Below are 17,338 nucleotides of genomic sequence, written 5' to 3' on the forward strand. Positions count from 1 at the left end.
AAACAATTTCTTTTCTTTTCTGTTTACGTTATTATAATAATAAAAGTTTGAAGAGAATTAAAATTTTAAGTTTTTATTTTCATAGTGCTCCGTTTTTTGTGCCGATGAGTGTAATATAATATAATATGTACCTATGTATTTATTTTTTTTTTAATTTCTTGATGTTCGTTGGATAAACTGTTTTAATTTTACGTTCACGCGCACTGTGTGCGAATGTTATAGTTAATTTTAAGCGCCATGTTGTTGTATGTTTTTAGTTTTCATTAAACTCATCTAAAATCATTTGTGATTTTATTTATATATTAAAGTTTAATTAATTAAACATTAATTTAAAGTATAAACTTAAAGCGAATTATTTCGACATGAAGGAATTCTTAGATATTTTATGAATACTATTAGGTGCCATCTAGTGTTGTCTGGAGTAGAGAAACAGAAAATGTAAACCTAGTAAATTTGCTTCTATTTAACTATTAAACTAAAATAAGTTTAAATTTTGAACACATTTGTCTCATACAATGTCCTGATACATAAACAAACAATACAATATTTATGTACTTACTTCTAATAAAAATGATTGGGGAAGACCACCGTTGAATCCTTCTGAACATCGAATATTAAACGACGTCATGGAGATATTGAGGAGAGTACAATTATGAACTTGATCTGGACGACCTGAAACAAAAAAATATATCTTAAGAAAAACAATCTTTAAAGAGGTTCGGAAACTTTTTTATTGTGGCATGTTTAACCCTATAACGCTGAGCGTGACGTTTTCGTAACGTTTGATAAACACTGGTCTTATGCACAAAATAAAATAACCCATGTAGGACGGCTACGCCGACGGGATCGGTATCGTTACATTTCAGTGAAAATATAGCAAACCCGTTTTGATTACGTTCGCGCGGCACATTCACGTGAGATGTTTCTGTTTGACAGTGCACTAATGAAAAGTTAGGTTATAGTGTACTGTGGAGTGTTTATTGTTATAAATTGGAATCAAGGAGCATATGAACGTTGGATTTTTTTTTACAAACTTCTAGAAGGACGATTATCGTTTGGCGAAGGTAATATGTGCTAAAATTAATTATTTTTCTGTATTTTTATTGAAAATTTTAAGCGTTACGAAATCGTCACTCTAGTCTTTTGGATTTTTTTAGATTGATCAAAATAATTATGGATTGTGCAGCGTTTTATGGCAAAAAAGTCTTCCCTTAATGGATGAGAGTAGTACAGATACTGTAGATGGTTCTGATATTAATTTCGAGGATTTGGGTAATTATTTTTATAGTTCTTTTTATAATTTTCTAGTCATTTGTATTGACTGCTTTGCCTCTTTGTATTATAGTTTGAAATGACTCACTTATACTCTTTTTTTATTATAGATGAATCTGACGATAGTACTGAAGAAAGTGAAGCCAGTGGAGAAACAGTAGCTGCACCAGAAACATTAAAATCAAAGAGTCGTAAAACCTATCCACTTTGGCGATATGTGTCAACTGAAGATTCTGCTAAACCACTTCCTATATGGTTAGGTCAACTAGAGCCGTCTGGAGTTGTAAAGCGACCTGTGGAATATTTTAGAAATTTTTTTTCGGAAGATATTCTGACTCACATAGTTGAGCAGTCAAACTTGTATGCCATTCAAGAAAATCCCAATAAAAGTCTGTCATTGTCAATTCCTGAATTGGAACAATGTTTAGGGTCCTTATTGGCAATGTCCATGGTAAAACTATCGAACTCAAGATTGTATTGGAAAACTAAGTTAAACTGTCCAATTGTATCGGAAGTAATGACCAGGGATCGGTGGGAAGAAATAAAATCCAAAATCCATGTTAACGATAATTCGACAATACCAGAAGATAATACCACATATGACAAACTATTCAAAATAAGGCCATTGATAAATCATTTACAGGCGAAATTTAGAGAAATTCCAATGCCTCAAATGTTATGTATTGATGAACAGATAGTACCATTCAAAGGCAGATCTAGCATTAAACAATATATACCCAGCAAGCCACACAAATGGGGCTACAAATTATTTGCTCTTTGTGATGAGAAAGGAATTATGTATGATTTTTTTATATATTCTGAAAAAATCCAACCAGTAACTGGAGAACCAGATTTAGGAGCTAGTTCCAATGTGGTACTGCAATTAGCCACTCATATTCCTGTAGGTGCAAATCATCTCCTATATTTCGATAATTGGTTTACCTCTCTAGCTCTGATGGTGCATTTGGCAAAAAAGAAAATTTATTGCCTTGGAACAGTAAGGATAAATCGCTTATCGGGAGTTCCTCTAAACAAGGATAAAAAAAGGTAAAGGATCCTTCCAAGAAGTCTCGACTCTAGTAGATAATATTGAAGTCAAAGCAGTAAAATGGGCTGAAAATCGGGTAGTCAATTTACTATCAACATTTTCGTCTGCAGAACCTACTGAAACATGCGAGCGATATAACAAAAAGACTAAACAGAATATTACAATTACCTGTCCAGCTATTGTCAAAACCTATAACAAATTTATGGGTGGAGTGGACCTAATGGATGCATTAATTTATTGCTCTTTACAGAATTCATATTAGATCTATAAAGTTCTATCACAAATTGTTTTTTCACTTTTTAGATGTTACTGTGGTAAACTCTTGGCTCATTTACAGAAGAGACTGCGAATCCTTACAGGTACCTAAAAGAAACATAGTTAATCTCCAAGAATTCAAAATGAGCATTGCAGAGGCACTGCTATTGGAAGGGAAAAGAACCCAACAATCAAAAAGGAGTCGTCCATCAAAAACCAGCACATATGCAGAATTTTCAAAAAAGAAGAAGCTAGGTCCAGCCACTAAAAGTATTCCGGTAGCAGACATACGTCTAGATGGGCTTGATCACTTGCCCATGGTCACAGATAGGGGTAGGTGTAAAAATATCAATTGTAGAAGTGCTCCAGTATATATGTGCACCAAATGTAAAGTACACCTGTGCATTACAAAGGAAAAGAACTGTTTTATACATTTCCACACTACATAATAACTTCTATTTTTGTATTTAATTTATAATAAATTGATGTTTTTCAAATTTATTATGTCTTTTATATCGATATTGTGCATTACTATGTATGTAAAATTAAGCAAAAAATCAAAACTTTTCAAAATTTAAATCATGAGTTATTTCTAAACAAAGGACTTTTGTGACGATTTCGTAACGTTTCAAAAAAACACCTAATATTAAAAAAAAAACTGTTTTTTTTTTAATCTGTAAATTAATAATAGCAAAATAAGTAATAAGAAACAAAAAAAATTATTTTTTTTGAATACATTAAAAATTCGGCGTTATAGGGTTAATATTATTTTGTATATGATTAAAACACATTTGATTGTAATATTTTAACATTTTACATTTGTTTTGATTTATTATCGGCAAATTGGTATTTACAAATTTTTAAAATAAAAATTGTAAATGACTTAACCTCAAAATGTCTACAAATTGGCACTGGGTAGTAATACTAATTTGACAATGGACTTACTTGCACCTACTACATTCTCTTGATGTATTTGCTATACATTTTTTTTAATTTAATAAGATTAAAGCTACTTCTTTGATTTTTCTCTTTTACGTTTCTCCTTTTCTTCGCTTCCTGTGTGACATTGGTGCATCTTTACATTACACTCACTGTGCTCATTATTTCAGGCATGTTTCCACTGATATCTGTCTCTGCTTTTAAGTATGATTCATGCTTATTTATCATAACACCTAGTTTTCTTAAAGTTTCTCTCAGATAAAATTTCCTATTCTTTTTAATTTTTCCGATCAGCCTGTTTAAAAAATATGCTATTTGGGCTGCAATATTAAAGATACTTGGGATCACAGCTACGTAATAACTCGTATTGAAAAAGCCAGAAGCTCTTTCAACAGCATTAGGAAGATTCTCTACAACTTATCTTTAAGTATCAATATACGCATAAGAATTCTTAGATGTTACGTCTTTAGTGCCATCCTCGATGGAGTAGAAAGCTGGAGCCTTACAGAAGATGCCATAAAACGATTAAAGGCATTTGAAATATGGTGCTACCGACGTATGTTGAGGGCTCATATACACACCACACAAGTAACATAACTATTCTCCAGAGAAGAAAAGACAAAGAAATTATTGACACCATAAAAAAACAAAAAAATGATAAATACCGACTTCTACAGTTGATTCTACAAGCCAAGATTGAGGGTAAGAGAGGCCCTGGACGTAGACGTATATCCTGGCTGGCCAATCTTAGGAAGTGAACTGGTCTAACCTCAGTTGATCTATTTCAAGCTGCTGTGAACAGAATAACATGGGGTAATGTGGTCGCCAACATCTCTAGAAGATAGGCACATTTAGAAGAAGAAGAAGGTAAGCCTGTTACATACGGTATAGTTGTATCTTAGATTGGCCTAGTAAGTAGATAGTAATTGGCCACCAGTAAGAGGCTAAGTTATCCTAGGTACATATTTTTCTTATTTATGTATCCTACCTGCGTTATTTTAATTTTGGTTAAAAAACTAAAAAAACCATTAAAAATTATATATAATTTTAGTGATCAAAGACGAATTTGGTTTCAAAAATTTTTAATAAATGCCATAAATTACAAACCAATTACAATGTTATCTTGTCAAAACAAACGTTACACAAAAAGTTCTCCATTTCGGAGGATAACATCTTATTTTTGGAAATACATTTTATATGGTATGTTTTGGAACAATTTGAAAATTTTACTCCATATTGACTACGTGTTATATTATTAACACACGTATAGCACAGCCCAGTGTATATAGTTTTGTTCTTAAATGGATTAGGAGCTGATGGTGTAATAATAACCATATTCGTGTTAATGATTCCATCTTGACTATTGTCACTAAACAGTTTTCTTTTTGATTTTTCTGGCACAACAGTAAGACAACTTTGGATATTTTCAAGTCTATCTTAGAAGTCCATTTTTGGCAAGGTTTTCGTTACGTTGAGTAAAGCATCACCATCGTCTGCGTGTACTACTTTAGATACTTCCTTGGTTGCACAGCTATTAACACTTACATTTGGAGAATATTTCATATTGGGATCATTGTTTTCTATATCACCTGCTGTGCTTGTTACTGCTTCTGGATCTGTATTATTTTTAAAAACAAGTTTAACGTTAGTGTTGTTTGGTGATCTTTCTATATAATTATGTTTAGGCTTTCTTTTTGTTCCTGCTTTTTTTTATTAATTTGTTTTCCTTTTAGTTCTTTTTTGTTCAACCTTTCAGTCTTACGTTTCTCCTTTTTCATCTCCAGTTCTTTTTTTATAGCCATTTTTTCTTTAATTGCCTCTTTCATAACGGAGGAATTCAGAACAAATGGTAGTTTCTCCGTCTCTCTTTTTCCTTTCCTTTCAGGAGTTTTCGGCCAAATAACATACTCGCTGATTGATGAAGACGACTTATTTAATAAGACGTGTTTAGAGGTGAGCGATGAAGTGTTAGGCATTTGGTTGTCGAAGCTAGTATTTTCTTCTATTAGAATAGGAATATTTTCAATGTCAAACATTTGCTCATTTACGATAATTTCCAAAGTATGCTTAATAAAACCCTCATTTTTTTCATCCTGTAAATTTCTGATTTCAAGAGTTAATTCTGGCTCACAGATTTCAGATTGGATCGTCCCATGAAATAGTCCGTTCCTCCTTGCTGCTCTGTAACTTAGTCTTCATCCATATCTTCCAGTTGATCAGTATTCACGGATGGACTTGTCTTCAAAAATTCTTTATAAATATAATACAACGTCAAAAAATCGGAATTATATGCATCACTTTTAACAAAGTTTTTAAGCCTTTCCATTTTTTCCTCTCCAACAATTTTTTTAAATGTTTCGAATGTAATTTTACTGACTTCCGTGTCTCTATCTTGTTCTTTTGTCTTGCCAGTGCATTTGGAATAATCAATTGCGAATACATTCTAAGGGAAAAGCCCACAGGCACGAAAACCATTTTTAATATTTTCTGGTTTTATATTATCAACCACTGTATTTAAACTTCAGCAAAATTGTCCTTTGTTACAACTTGAGTAGGGTGCTCTCTCCAAAACTTTAATACAGCATTTTTCCATCCTTATTTTAAGGGCTTAAAAATGGACACATCTGCAGGTTGCACGATTCGAGTCGAGTTAGGGTACAGACCAATTAGAATTATCTGTAGCTTTGTGCATAATTCGCTTATTTCATAGGTTAAATGTGTGCTGTGACCATCGACGATCAAGGCTATTAAGCGTAAGTAAGTAAGGATAAAGAATATTTCCTATATATTCGTAGAACAGCTTATTTTTCATCCAACCGTTATCACCGTATCCAATTCCCCAGGTGTCAGGTACATATTTAACAATTTCAGCTGGCAGTCTTTTGTAAGCATAGATAATCATAGGTGGGGTCACAACACCACAAGCTGAAAATGTAAACATCACTGTGATATTGGTTTTTGAATGATGTTGTATTTCATAAACGTTTTTCGCTCCTCTTGGTGCAAGAACTTTTTTGTTCTTTGGGCAAAGCCAAAAACAGGTTTCGTCTTCATTGTAGATTCTGCTGGGATATTCAAGAATCTCAAATAATTGTTTTTCCTTTAAATACGTTTCCTTCTACATTAGTAAACCAGTTTCTTATGTCTGCTTCGCCTACAACTGAGCTAGCTGCTGTTATTCCTTCTGCGGTTCTTAGAGTTATATTTGGGTGACGTTTTAGGAAAGAGTGATACCATCCTCTTTCTGGATGGTTATCTTTAAACGGATTTTCTCTAGGAGCTGCGTCAAGGAAATATTTCACAGAAGCTTGAATGTCTTCCATTCTACGAGGAAATCCTTTCCTGTACGAGGTCAAAATCTATCTTTCTCGAACTGCTTCTTCTGAAGTTAATACTGGGTGAGGTCCAAGAGACACTTTATTATTAAATCTGATACTTGACCGGAACTGAAGTGTTTCTCGAGGAATCTGATATAACTTGGAAGCTTCTCTTTGACTCATACCATTTTCAATAGACTCTAAAGCCTTAATTATATCTTCTTCTTTATATTTTTTTTCGGTAAGAAACACCTTCACAGACCTTTGGCATGTTATAACTGAAAAAAAAAGGATTGCGATAGTGATTGGCCACATTGAAATATAGTAATTAGCCTACGGCCAACGACTGTTTACTCTTAGAATATTTAAAGGTGACAATAAGAATAATGTAATTTAGAGTGCCCATTTTTATGGAAAAAAAATTATATCTGAAAGTTTATTTTAGAAATGTATCACCGGCCGGCCAATTACTGTTTATATACCTAAATTATTGATATAGTTATTGGCATAATAAATTCGCGCGTTTTTTGTTATCTAAAAATGTTTGGAGCCTAAAATTTGATCAGTTAGAACCTTAGTTTAATATATCATGCTAAATTATATCTATATCTACAACGATTAACTTTATAATGGATCAAAAACGACTGTACAATCCTTAAGAAATTTGTAAGATTTTACCTGTGAACAACTAAACTGGCGACAGCAAGAAGTAACCACAAACTTTAAACACTTTATTGTGACTGTAGCCAGATGAAACTTTAGGTGAACATTAAGCGACGTTGTCAAAATTATTCTGTAGATTTGATTTATTTAAGTAGAGATTCTTAATATTTATATATTTATATTAACATGGCCAATCACTATAGCATGGCCAACGACTGTATCATTTACCCTATCTTGGCTAGGAATATCTCCGGTGTCTGAAGATGTGTTCCACGGCGTACCTGATTATAATAATTGTTAAAGCTTACAAATTTGAAAATCTTTAAATATTTCAAAAATTAATGGAGATAGGTACAGGAAACCCTAATTAAGATTAAAAGCTAAGTTAATTTTTCACACCGCAATACAGAGTGTTTTATTTAAAATAAGTACGTTATTACAGCTTAAATTTGCTAATAGAGCAATCTAATATTTTGAACACCCTGTAAACAATTTTGCTATAATAAACAATTGTATAAATTTGACAAGTAGTTTATTATTAAGGCATAGAACAGAATTTGTCTTGAATTTTTAGATTCGTAGACATTAAATTTTTTTAAAAAACCCCACATTTAAAAAAATTAAAATAAATCACAACACCCTCTATTTACATATAATGAATTTTTTAATTTATATAGCTTATTTTTTACATACAATTCAAAAATGTCATTAAATATAGAGTATTTTATAAAAAAAATATAACTTTGAAGAGACCGAGGCGTATAGGATGGGCCACCCTGTATATAGTGACTTGATGCTTTCCGTTTATGAATGTTGTGGTGTGAGTATTAACTTAAAAATCTACTAATGCATGTTGTTTTTCTGTACACTTAATGTCCATCAAAAAATTGATTAGTGCTGCTGGCCCATGTTTGTATACAATACTTTTCTCAAAATTCTTCCATGAAAATATTTGCTATAGTTTAGTTTCGAAATTTTAGACAATAAATTCCATGAAATGGTGATAACCATTCTGAGCTATTCTTGGTCTATTTTTTATTGCAAGAGAGAGAGAGAGGTAGTGCTACTTGTATTAAACAAATTTTACAAATTATATGCATCTATTACTATTCTCTACCTTGGTTAAGGAATTTCGCTGCTTTAGAATAGAACTAGTCTATGTCCGAAATCACAACTTTTCAGGAGAGAAATTTGAAGTTTTTCAGAAGTTTAGTTTTCCATTATTTTGTTTTTCAAAGATTAACGTTTACTTTGTGCATACTTTTCAATTCATTTAGAAACTTTTACATTACTATAAAACTAATTTTTTTTTGTTTCATTGTTTTAATAAAAAATTAGGTGGACATAGGCTAGTGCTGCATCAGAATTATTAGTGCAGAAGTAGTTTATCTGGATTTATGCTAGTTCTACACTAACAATTTTCTTCATTTTTACAAAAACACGCAGTTGCTATTTAAGTAAAGTCGAATGAAGGAATTATTAAATAAATTACTACTGTTCATAAAAATACAAATATTTTATTAATATGTCGCTGATTACAAAATAAATTATAAAAACAGTAATTTCTTAAATGAAGTTCCATTATGACTTTAAATTCAAATAGAAGTCATGGTACACGGTCGAAATGACCAATGATTTACATAGATATTTCAAATCCTCTAATTTCCTTGTAGTAATAGATAAACTTGCAGCATTTAACATTTGCAGGTCATTATGTGCTGACAAAGATTTTCTTCTTGTCTTACGCTCAGTATTAATTCTGATAAAATTGACATCACGCTCAAAACCATGACACGTACCTTCTGCCACTTGACCTTTTCTCCATTTTCATTTTTGTCCATTTCAGCACAAGTATGTTTTCTGAATTCAACAAAATCGTAAAATTCATTTATTTCGGCAACATTTTATGGAATCTTTCTACATGCTGTTCATGCAATAAGGTACCAATGACTTGGCACGTATATAGCAACATTTTTTTAAGCCCTCCCAATATTATTTTGTATACTAGTACCTTCGTTTTGGGTATGTCCCTTTTCCAGGGAAAAGTGGGAAATTTTAATCTTATATTTAGAAGCTAGATTTTTATACATTACGACAATATTTCTGTTGAGATTTTGTCCCCCACAATTGTCAGAAAAAAAACACATTTCTTGTTTACCTTTCAGAGCCTTTTCTTCTATTAATTTTTAACATAGGAAGCTACTTCATTGGATCCTTTCTTTCTTTTGTTTTTTCGCACATGTAACAATAACCTTTTTTTTTATAAGGATCATAAATACTCAGATTGTAAACAGAAAGCTTTCTACGGTAATACAACTGTCTTGTTCTTTAAATGGTCTTCAATTAAATTTTTCATTTCATTTCTCTGTTCATTATAGCTGTTTTTATGTTTTTCGCATAGGTCACACAAATCCTTTTTTGGTTAGAAGAATCCAAGGTTAAAATTTGTGATGAATAAAGATCTATACATTGATAACTTGCGAATTGTTGAGTATTTTTATTCACACAGTCTTCTTTCTATAAATCATACAATTTTTGTATATTTAGATTTGAATCTAAATATTACCTCTGTGTATATTTTACCCACTTTTGCACTTTTTACGTTTCGTTCCTTCTTTTGTATTTTCTCAGCTATTTTGCTCAAAATCTGCCGTTCAGACAAGTTATTTATTGTTTTAGGAACATTTTTCTGAGGAGAGCGTAGTAAATTTCTTATAATTTCTAGTCAAAAGTCATAAAGAGACAGTTTTGTACCAGAATATTTGTTAAATAAACAATAAGTTTTTACTAAAATCACTTGTAGTATACGTACCTCTACCTATTTTTTTGTATCAGGAAAGGGTTTTTCTTTCGCAAGGATAGTATGATAACTGATAACATTTGATCTTTGCGATCAACACCACTCATATTTTTATTATATTCGGCGATTGGAAGAGATTTTAGTATTTTTTTGTTTTCGTTTGTTCTCACATTCTACCATAACATTGCTGAACTCAGTGGATATATGAATTACTTACCATTTATCGACTTATTTGCCAACAACAATGCCGTTTTTATATTTTGCTACTGACTTGCCTTTTTTTAACTTAGCTTTAGTGACTTCTACTGGATTTCCTTGTCTTCCTCCCAGAAGAGTTCCTATACAATATGTTTTTTATAAGATCCATACTCATGTAAAAATTGTCCATAAACAACGAGTGACCTGCATTTAGATGTTTGTGCATCAATTCCATGACAATTTTTTTTGAATGGTCTGTTCCAGCGGTAGTATCAAATTTACCGGCATAAACTTTCATATTTTGAACTAATCCGTTAGGTTCAGTAAGTACATACATTTTATACCAAATTTATGGCGCTTATTTTTAATACACATTCTAAAACAGGCTGATATATGTCATTCATTTTTTGATTAAAATAATTTAACAATGGACGAATTTTGTACAGCTTGTCCTCTATAACTTCTCCTACCTCTGGATTTTTGACAAAGTGCAGACACCGAAGAATTAACAAAAAACGGTCTCTACTCATATTTTCTGGGAAACGTTTTACATTAAAAAGACTATCAGTTTTCCAATAATCTTGCGTTCTGTTGGTCTTCCATGTCCCCATGTGTAAGACTAGTCCAAAACATTTATGTAATTCTTTGGTAATGAGTGGTTTCCAATTTGTTACTCTAGATCTTTCTGTAACACCCGATAGAAATAACTGTTCAGCATACAGATTCGTTTCTGTCACTATCAGCTCAAAAACAGTTTCATCCGCCAGAAGACGAAAGTAATCAAAAGGTGTCTTACTTTGTGGTGGCTCTACCAGCAAGTTGCACATCTAATAAACTCAAATTGTTTCATTTCATTATGATCATTTTGCCATTCATGTGTATTTGAATTATCTGCATTTGGATTTAAATTTTCATTTTGTTCCTCCTCGTTTTGCATGGCTTGTACAATACCCGAAATATCGTCGTCACCTACAAAAATACAAATTTAACACTTTTTTAAACTCACTTGTTTCCAACTTATCCAACTCATCCCCATCCTCATCGTCTGTAGATGAAATATATTCGTCTTTCGATGAGATATATTCATCTTCACTATCTGATTGTGTTAAAAAGTATTCAAGTTCTTCTTCTGTTAACTTTTTAGGGTTTTTTACGGATATTTTTTTTTGTTTTGGCTGAGAACATCCTGACTCTGCGTTTTCGATCATTTGCAATAGTCAAACACGTGTCAGAATAAAAGGAAACAACAAAAGTGACAACTGTGACGTAACTTCCGTTACCTGATGCTACTCTTAGATGCTGATGTAGCAAATAAACGCACAACTCTCGTGCTAATATCATACTATAAATAGAAGTCATGTTCAAAGCACGGATCCGCGCCGTTAGCACCGAGAAATGAACGGCCTGGACGCGGACCCGCGCCTTACGCAATGAACCTGTTAAGATTTGATTTCATGTATATGCATGTATCGCTTATATGTATTTTGTTTTAGCAGGATTCATCAGAGCAACTGGGTAGAAGCCCGAAACGTGAAATCAAATCTTTTCTGTCAAAAGCTTGACGGAAAATATTTGAAGTCCAAATCTTTAAGCTATCATGAGTTAGCCAAATTTATAATCTGGATCATAACTAAATAGTACAATATAACAATAAATTTAAAAAAATATTTGTATTGCTTTATTGGAGCGAAGCTTCTATATCGGCGTTGTATTATTTTTTTTCTACAGTAAACTGTAGTCCAGGTCTTAACCCCATGGACTTTTGCCTTTGGGGGTTATCAAAAAAAAGTGTATTCTGTAACAATGGAGGACGAACAACAATTGTGGGGTAGAATAATTGAAGCTGTAAATCAATTTCGTCAGAAAAATATGATTTTTCAGCACATTCGGTTTTCCTTATTAAAACGATACCGAATGTGTATTGAGGAAAATGGGGGTCATTTTGAACATTTATTGTAATATCATATTTATAGAGGTTATAGACATTTTTGGTACGTATTTGTTAATTCATTTAAGCCATTTATTTAGTTGCACGTAATTTTTTAAAGGTTAATGAAAAGGGCCGTAACTCAATAAAAACTGTTTTTTTTTAAAAAGTGATAAGAGGCAATTTTTTTTTTAAAATAATGTGTGAAACTAATGATGCCACAAAATTCATTAAATTTGATCGTACTCAAAAGTTAGGGGGATTTAGGGCTGCACACCCACCTTAAAATTTTTCTGTGTTCTTAGATTTTGTTGTTTTTTTTTATGAAAAATGCTTTCAGAACAAGAAAGTAACGTGTCTATTTTTATTACAAAATGCCAAGTAATTTAGGAGATAATGCAAAAAAACAATTTTTATTTTGTAACTTCAAAGTTTCATTCAATCAATTTATTTTTGTCCCCGAAATGTGTGATTTAATTTATGACATACCTTTTTGAAACACCCTGTATAATTCACCCCATAATCACATATGCAGTTCAGACTTTTATTTGACTATTTTTATTTTATAAATAGTTGGCGCTCAACTCTTTATTTTACTTTCTATTCACTAAATATTCTGTCATAATCTAAAATTCCAACTTTATTATTTTCACTTAATATTCTAATCACTTTATTTAGATCCGATTATGGTCTATGCGATAGAACGTATATAAATTTCTATGCGTCACTTCAATAGACAGTATAGCTACCAGTTGGCAACTCTGACCTGTCATGTCACTTCAACGCAGAAGTAGAGTAGCGATAATTCAATAGAAAAGGATATTTTTTTTGGGGATAAATTCTTTTGCTTATTTAAGCTAGATCTTCGATTTAAAATTCATTTTGTATCGTTAAATCTTTCTCTGGGTTTTTTTGACCTTATTAATGTTTCTTGTTCACCTCTTGGTGAGACATATCGAAACAATATGATTGGAACTTCTTGAGCCTCGTTAAAGGCTTCTCTTAGCACATGGTCGACCACGCAATAACAACTGCAACTGCAGCTGCTATTCAGAACGCAGTGGCCACGCAGTAGATACAAACATAAAAGTATGTGGATTCAGTTATATCAGCAACTAACCACTTAAAGACAACATCAGAAGCCATAAGTATAATTTTTTTTTAGTAAAGCTATAGGCAAAATTTGCTCTGTTGATTTTAATTTAATATTAATAAAATTTTTATATCTTATATTTATTTATGTTCAAAAATATGATAAGTTAATATCGTAGTTTATTTTTCCCAGCCAAACTCATTTTTCAGATTTATTTTTAGATAAGACCTTCTCACACCTAAGAGACTGAGCTTGACAAGGCCTACTAATTGGCCCCCAATGAAAGTTGTGAGTTTTATTGTTTTACATTGGCTCCCAACTTTCGGATGTTGTTATATTAACTATGCTCAATAAAAGGCAGATATCGAGCACAGTTTTTTTTATTAAATAGTAACTTAAGAAAAAGTACTTTCACTCTAAGAGCATCTTCGGGGGCATTTCGTCAAAATTGTAGGCTATCCAGCACTTTTATGAATGTTATAAGCATTAAATAATACATTTACATAAAACACTAGATAAAGGAAAAACAGTTTAAATTTTTTTTTTTTAATTTTAAGAAGCTACATTGTGGGTGACAGCAGGGGAGAGAATGACAGCAGTAGTTATATTGTTACCCATTGGCACCCTCCATTTCTAATTGGTCGTTCAGGGTTACACATTGTTCCTAAGATTAATATTTGGGACTTGTGGAGACGAGATACAAGAAAAGTGGAAAAGAAGATATATTCAAGAACTCCAAGCATCCTATGGAAGCAAAAACATAGTACGATACACCAAGGCAAATCGTTCAAGATGAGTAGGACTATATGCAAATTTCTGGGAAAGGTTCGATGGCAGAAAGTCAGTTAGTCACCCAAGAAAAAGATAAAAGGATACAGTAACGAGTGATCTACGTGAGATGGGAGTGTAACAGTTGTTGCACAAGACCGGCAAGAGTAGAGAAAAATAGTATACGCGGCCAAAACTCACTTAGAGTTGCAGTGCCAAGAAAACAGAGGAAGAAGGATGTATTCGACAGATGTGTCAATAAAATATTGACTTTTGCTACATAAGTCTATCAGATATCTAACCTACTGCTTATATTTTGTTTCGATTCTAAAAACGTTCTTTTGTTGCTAGCTAAATAGTTTAATTCTTTTTGTCCCAATTGGACTGGTACTACTTGATAGCTGATGTTAATAATTCCTCTCTACTTGATTCATTTATAAATAAGCTTATCGCTTTTTGTGAGTGGATGTTTTAAATAATATGTTTGGAACATTTATTATAAATTAATCCTAAATATACTACTTTTGATGGCAGAGGATAACTAACTCATTTTTAATAAAACAGAAGAATAAAAAGCATAATACAAAATCAATACGGTTTAAATTCAGACATATTTTTGAGTGAGTTTAATTTAGTGCTATTTTTTAAGCAGGATGAACCGAGAAATACTAATCCAGCAGGCGAACAAAAAACTACGCATATTGAAAATAAATGAGTTTTATTTTTTTTGTGGATTGACCAACTATTCTGGGTCGACTTCGATTTTGTTTTTTAATTTACGGTTTTAACGACATGGGAATATTTTTCTGACTGAGTAAGCAATTAGAGTTTCGAACTATTACATAAATAAGTTAGTTTTTCTAATATGAACAAGTAATCCATAAATAGGTATATAACAAATAAACAAATAAAGAAAAAAATGTTAATAATAATTAAACTACTAACTAATCTAAATAATTTTCTGGAAAACTTTAATTTAATTCAATATTCTACAAATGAGTTTTAAAAATGAGGTTGAATCACTGTTTAATATTTCCAATACTGACATACCGATCTCACTCTTGGACAATACGATAAGCGAAAATAAGGCAGATAGATGACACTTAAATGTTATGTTGGAAAAGAATATTAAGAATTCCGTGGACCGACCACAGGACAAATAATTCTTCAATTTTAAATAAGCTAAACGTAACGAACAAAGACCATTTTCATTAATTAAAATACAGTAGTCTCTCTTTATAAAGATTTCCTGTATAACGATAATTTCCATATACCGATGAAAATAGTAAACGTTTTTTGGTTTGTCATAAATACAATGTATTAATTCTTCCTATATACCTATATCATTCTCTCTTTTCAGCGTTCAATAGTCGACAGCAAATGTGTTATTGTGTTTAAAGCCCAGAATACCTAAGTCACGAGTGGCAACATCATTGTCCAGAGGTTATTTTGTTTCGCGCTTAAGGAATGCGGTCATCCCTCCTACTCATTGTTATATAAAAATGACATGCTTTTACTGTTTGCGCGACAGGCCCAACTGTTTTCACACAGATGCTGTCATCTATTGACGACTTCTCACTTTCAGTTTCAGTTGCCTAAGCGTGTGAACAGCTAATATGTTTTTGAAAAAAATTAAAGTGCTCTCGGTAAAGAAAAGTTGTCAATAACTCGGGAAATAGAGAAAGGTAAAAAGCAATCGGATGTCAATCGCCATACGGGTCTCCCTCAGTCATATTCCACTTTCTGCGCATGTGGTCATGACAAAAGCTGAGTTTTTTGCAACTGAGCTTGGAATTGAGAATTTTAAGCCATCTGAGGGTTAACTGAGCAAATGAAAGCTGCGACGCAAGATCAACTACTAGCAGATTAAAGGAGAGGCTCGCGATCTCAACAAAAACGTAACTGATAATTGGCTGGAAAACGTGTGGGCTGGACTGAAGGCACGATATGCGTCAGATGATATTTTTAATGCTGATGAAACTAGTTCAGTCATGTCCTGTTTAGTGTGTAATATGTGTCTAATATGACAGGTTCAGTGAAGAGAAAATTGTTAGTGATATGGGAGTCGTAAAACCCACGTTGCTTTAAAAACATCAAAAATCTACCCGCGACCTACAAAGCAAACAAGAGTGCTTAAATGGCATCGGAAATTAAAAAAAAAAAACCATAATAAAATGAGATGTCGAGCTTAAAGGAGAAAAATTCTTCTGCTTGTGGGCATTCTTCTGCTTATCCTGCCCAACACGCAGGATAGCTGGAAGGTCAACGATTGACTGATGATGAAGATAGTCTCCTGTTAGCTATTTGGACTAGACAGTTTAAATTTCCTATCACCTACGGACCGAAGGAGCTAACAGATTTCAAAGAAGTTGATGAGAATGTAGCTGTTTTCATCCACTAGGAAGAGGATGATATGAGCACAGTGAAAGAGTCTATTCATCTTCAGGACAAGTTCCGGTCAGTTCTGTGGAAAGGAAAAAGGAAACAGACCAAGGTGACAGACTTTTTCGTTAATGCAAGCAAAAATATGATGTACCATATTATTAAAAATAATGTGGTTTGTGCAGCACCATATTATTTTTTTGTGCAGTATACATTTTTTAATTGTACAGTCATTTTTTTGAACTGTTTTGCTTATATCATTTTTTAATAAATCTATGTACAGTATATACAGCGTTAATTCATTTATAATCGTTTTGATAAATTTTTTAAATTACAATAGGTTAATTACTACAGTCTTATTATTATCCAGATTTAGCCATACGGCTCACACTCCTCCTAAAGGGGAAAATTCACTCATCCCAGATACCTACGGTATCAAAAGATTTGAGCTCTGGTGGGACTCTTTCCATGTTATCGAGTCCTAGGTGACTTGGTACGTCGGTGTATCTCTAAAAAATTTTCGCACGCATCTGGACGTCGAAAGTAGCACAGCTTTCTGCATGATCTTATATAGATGTTCATTTAGACCCAGCTTTTTTATGTTTTCTAGGAGGTTTTTCGGGATGACTCCAGTGGTAGAAAGAATAATAGGTATCGTCTGGGTACTTTCCATTCT

At 32.4% G+C, this 17,338-nt stretch overlaps 1 protein-coding gene across 1 annotated transcript in view; it reads right to left on the minus strand.

Moving 5' to 3' along the window:
* The window catches only part of LOC140441706 (protein turtle-like), a 518,457-nt gene that overhangs the window by 31,568 nt on the left and 469,551 nt on the right, over positions 1-17,338 (minus strand). Inside the window, exon 10 of the mRNA XM_072532588.1 lies at positions 560-672. Within this exon, the coding sequence (XP_072388689.1) occupies positions 560-672 (113 nt within the window). The remainder of the gene's footprint in view (positions 1-559; positions 673-17,338) is intronic.

The sequence above is a fragment of the Diabrotica undecimpunctata genome, chromosome 5 (genome assembly GCF_040954645.1).
Source record: "Diabrotica undecimpunctata isolate CICGRU chromosome 5, icDiaUnde3, whole genome shotgun sequence".
Classification (NCBI taxonomy): domain Eukaryota; kingdom Metazoa; phylum Arthropoda; class Insecta; order Coleoptera; family Chrysomelidae; genus Diabrotica; species Diabrotica undecimpunctata.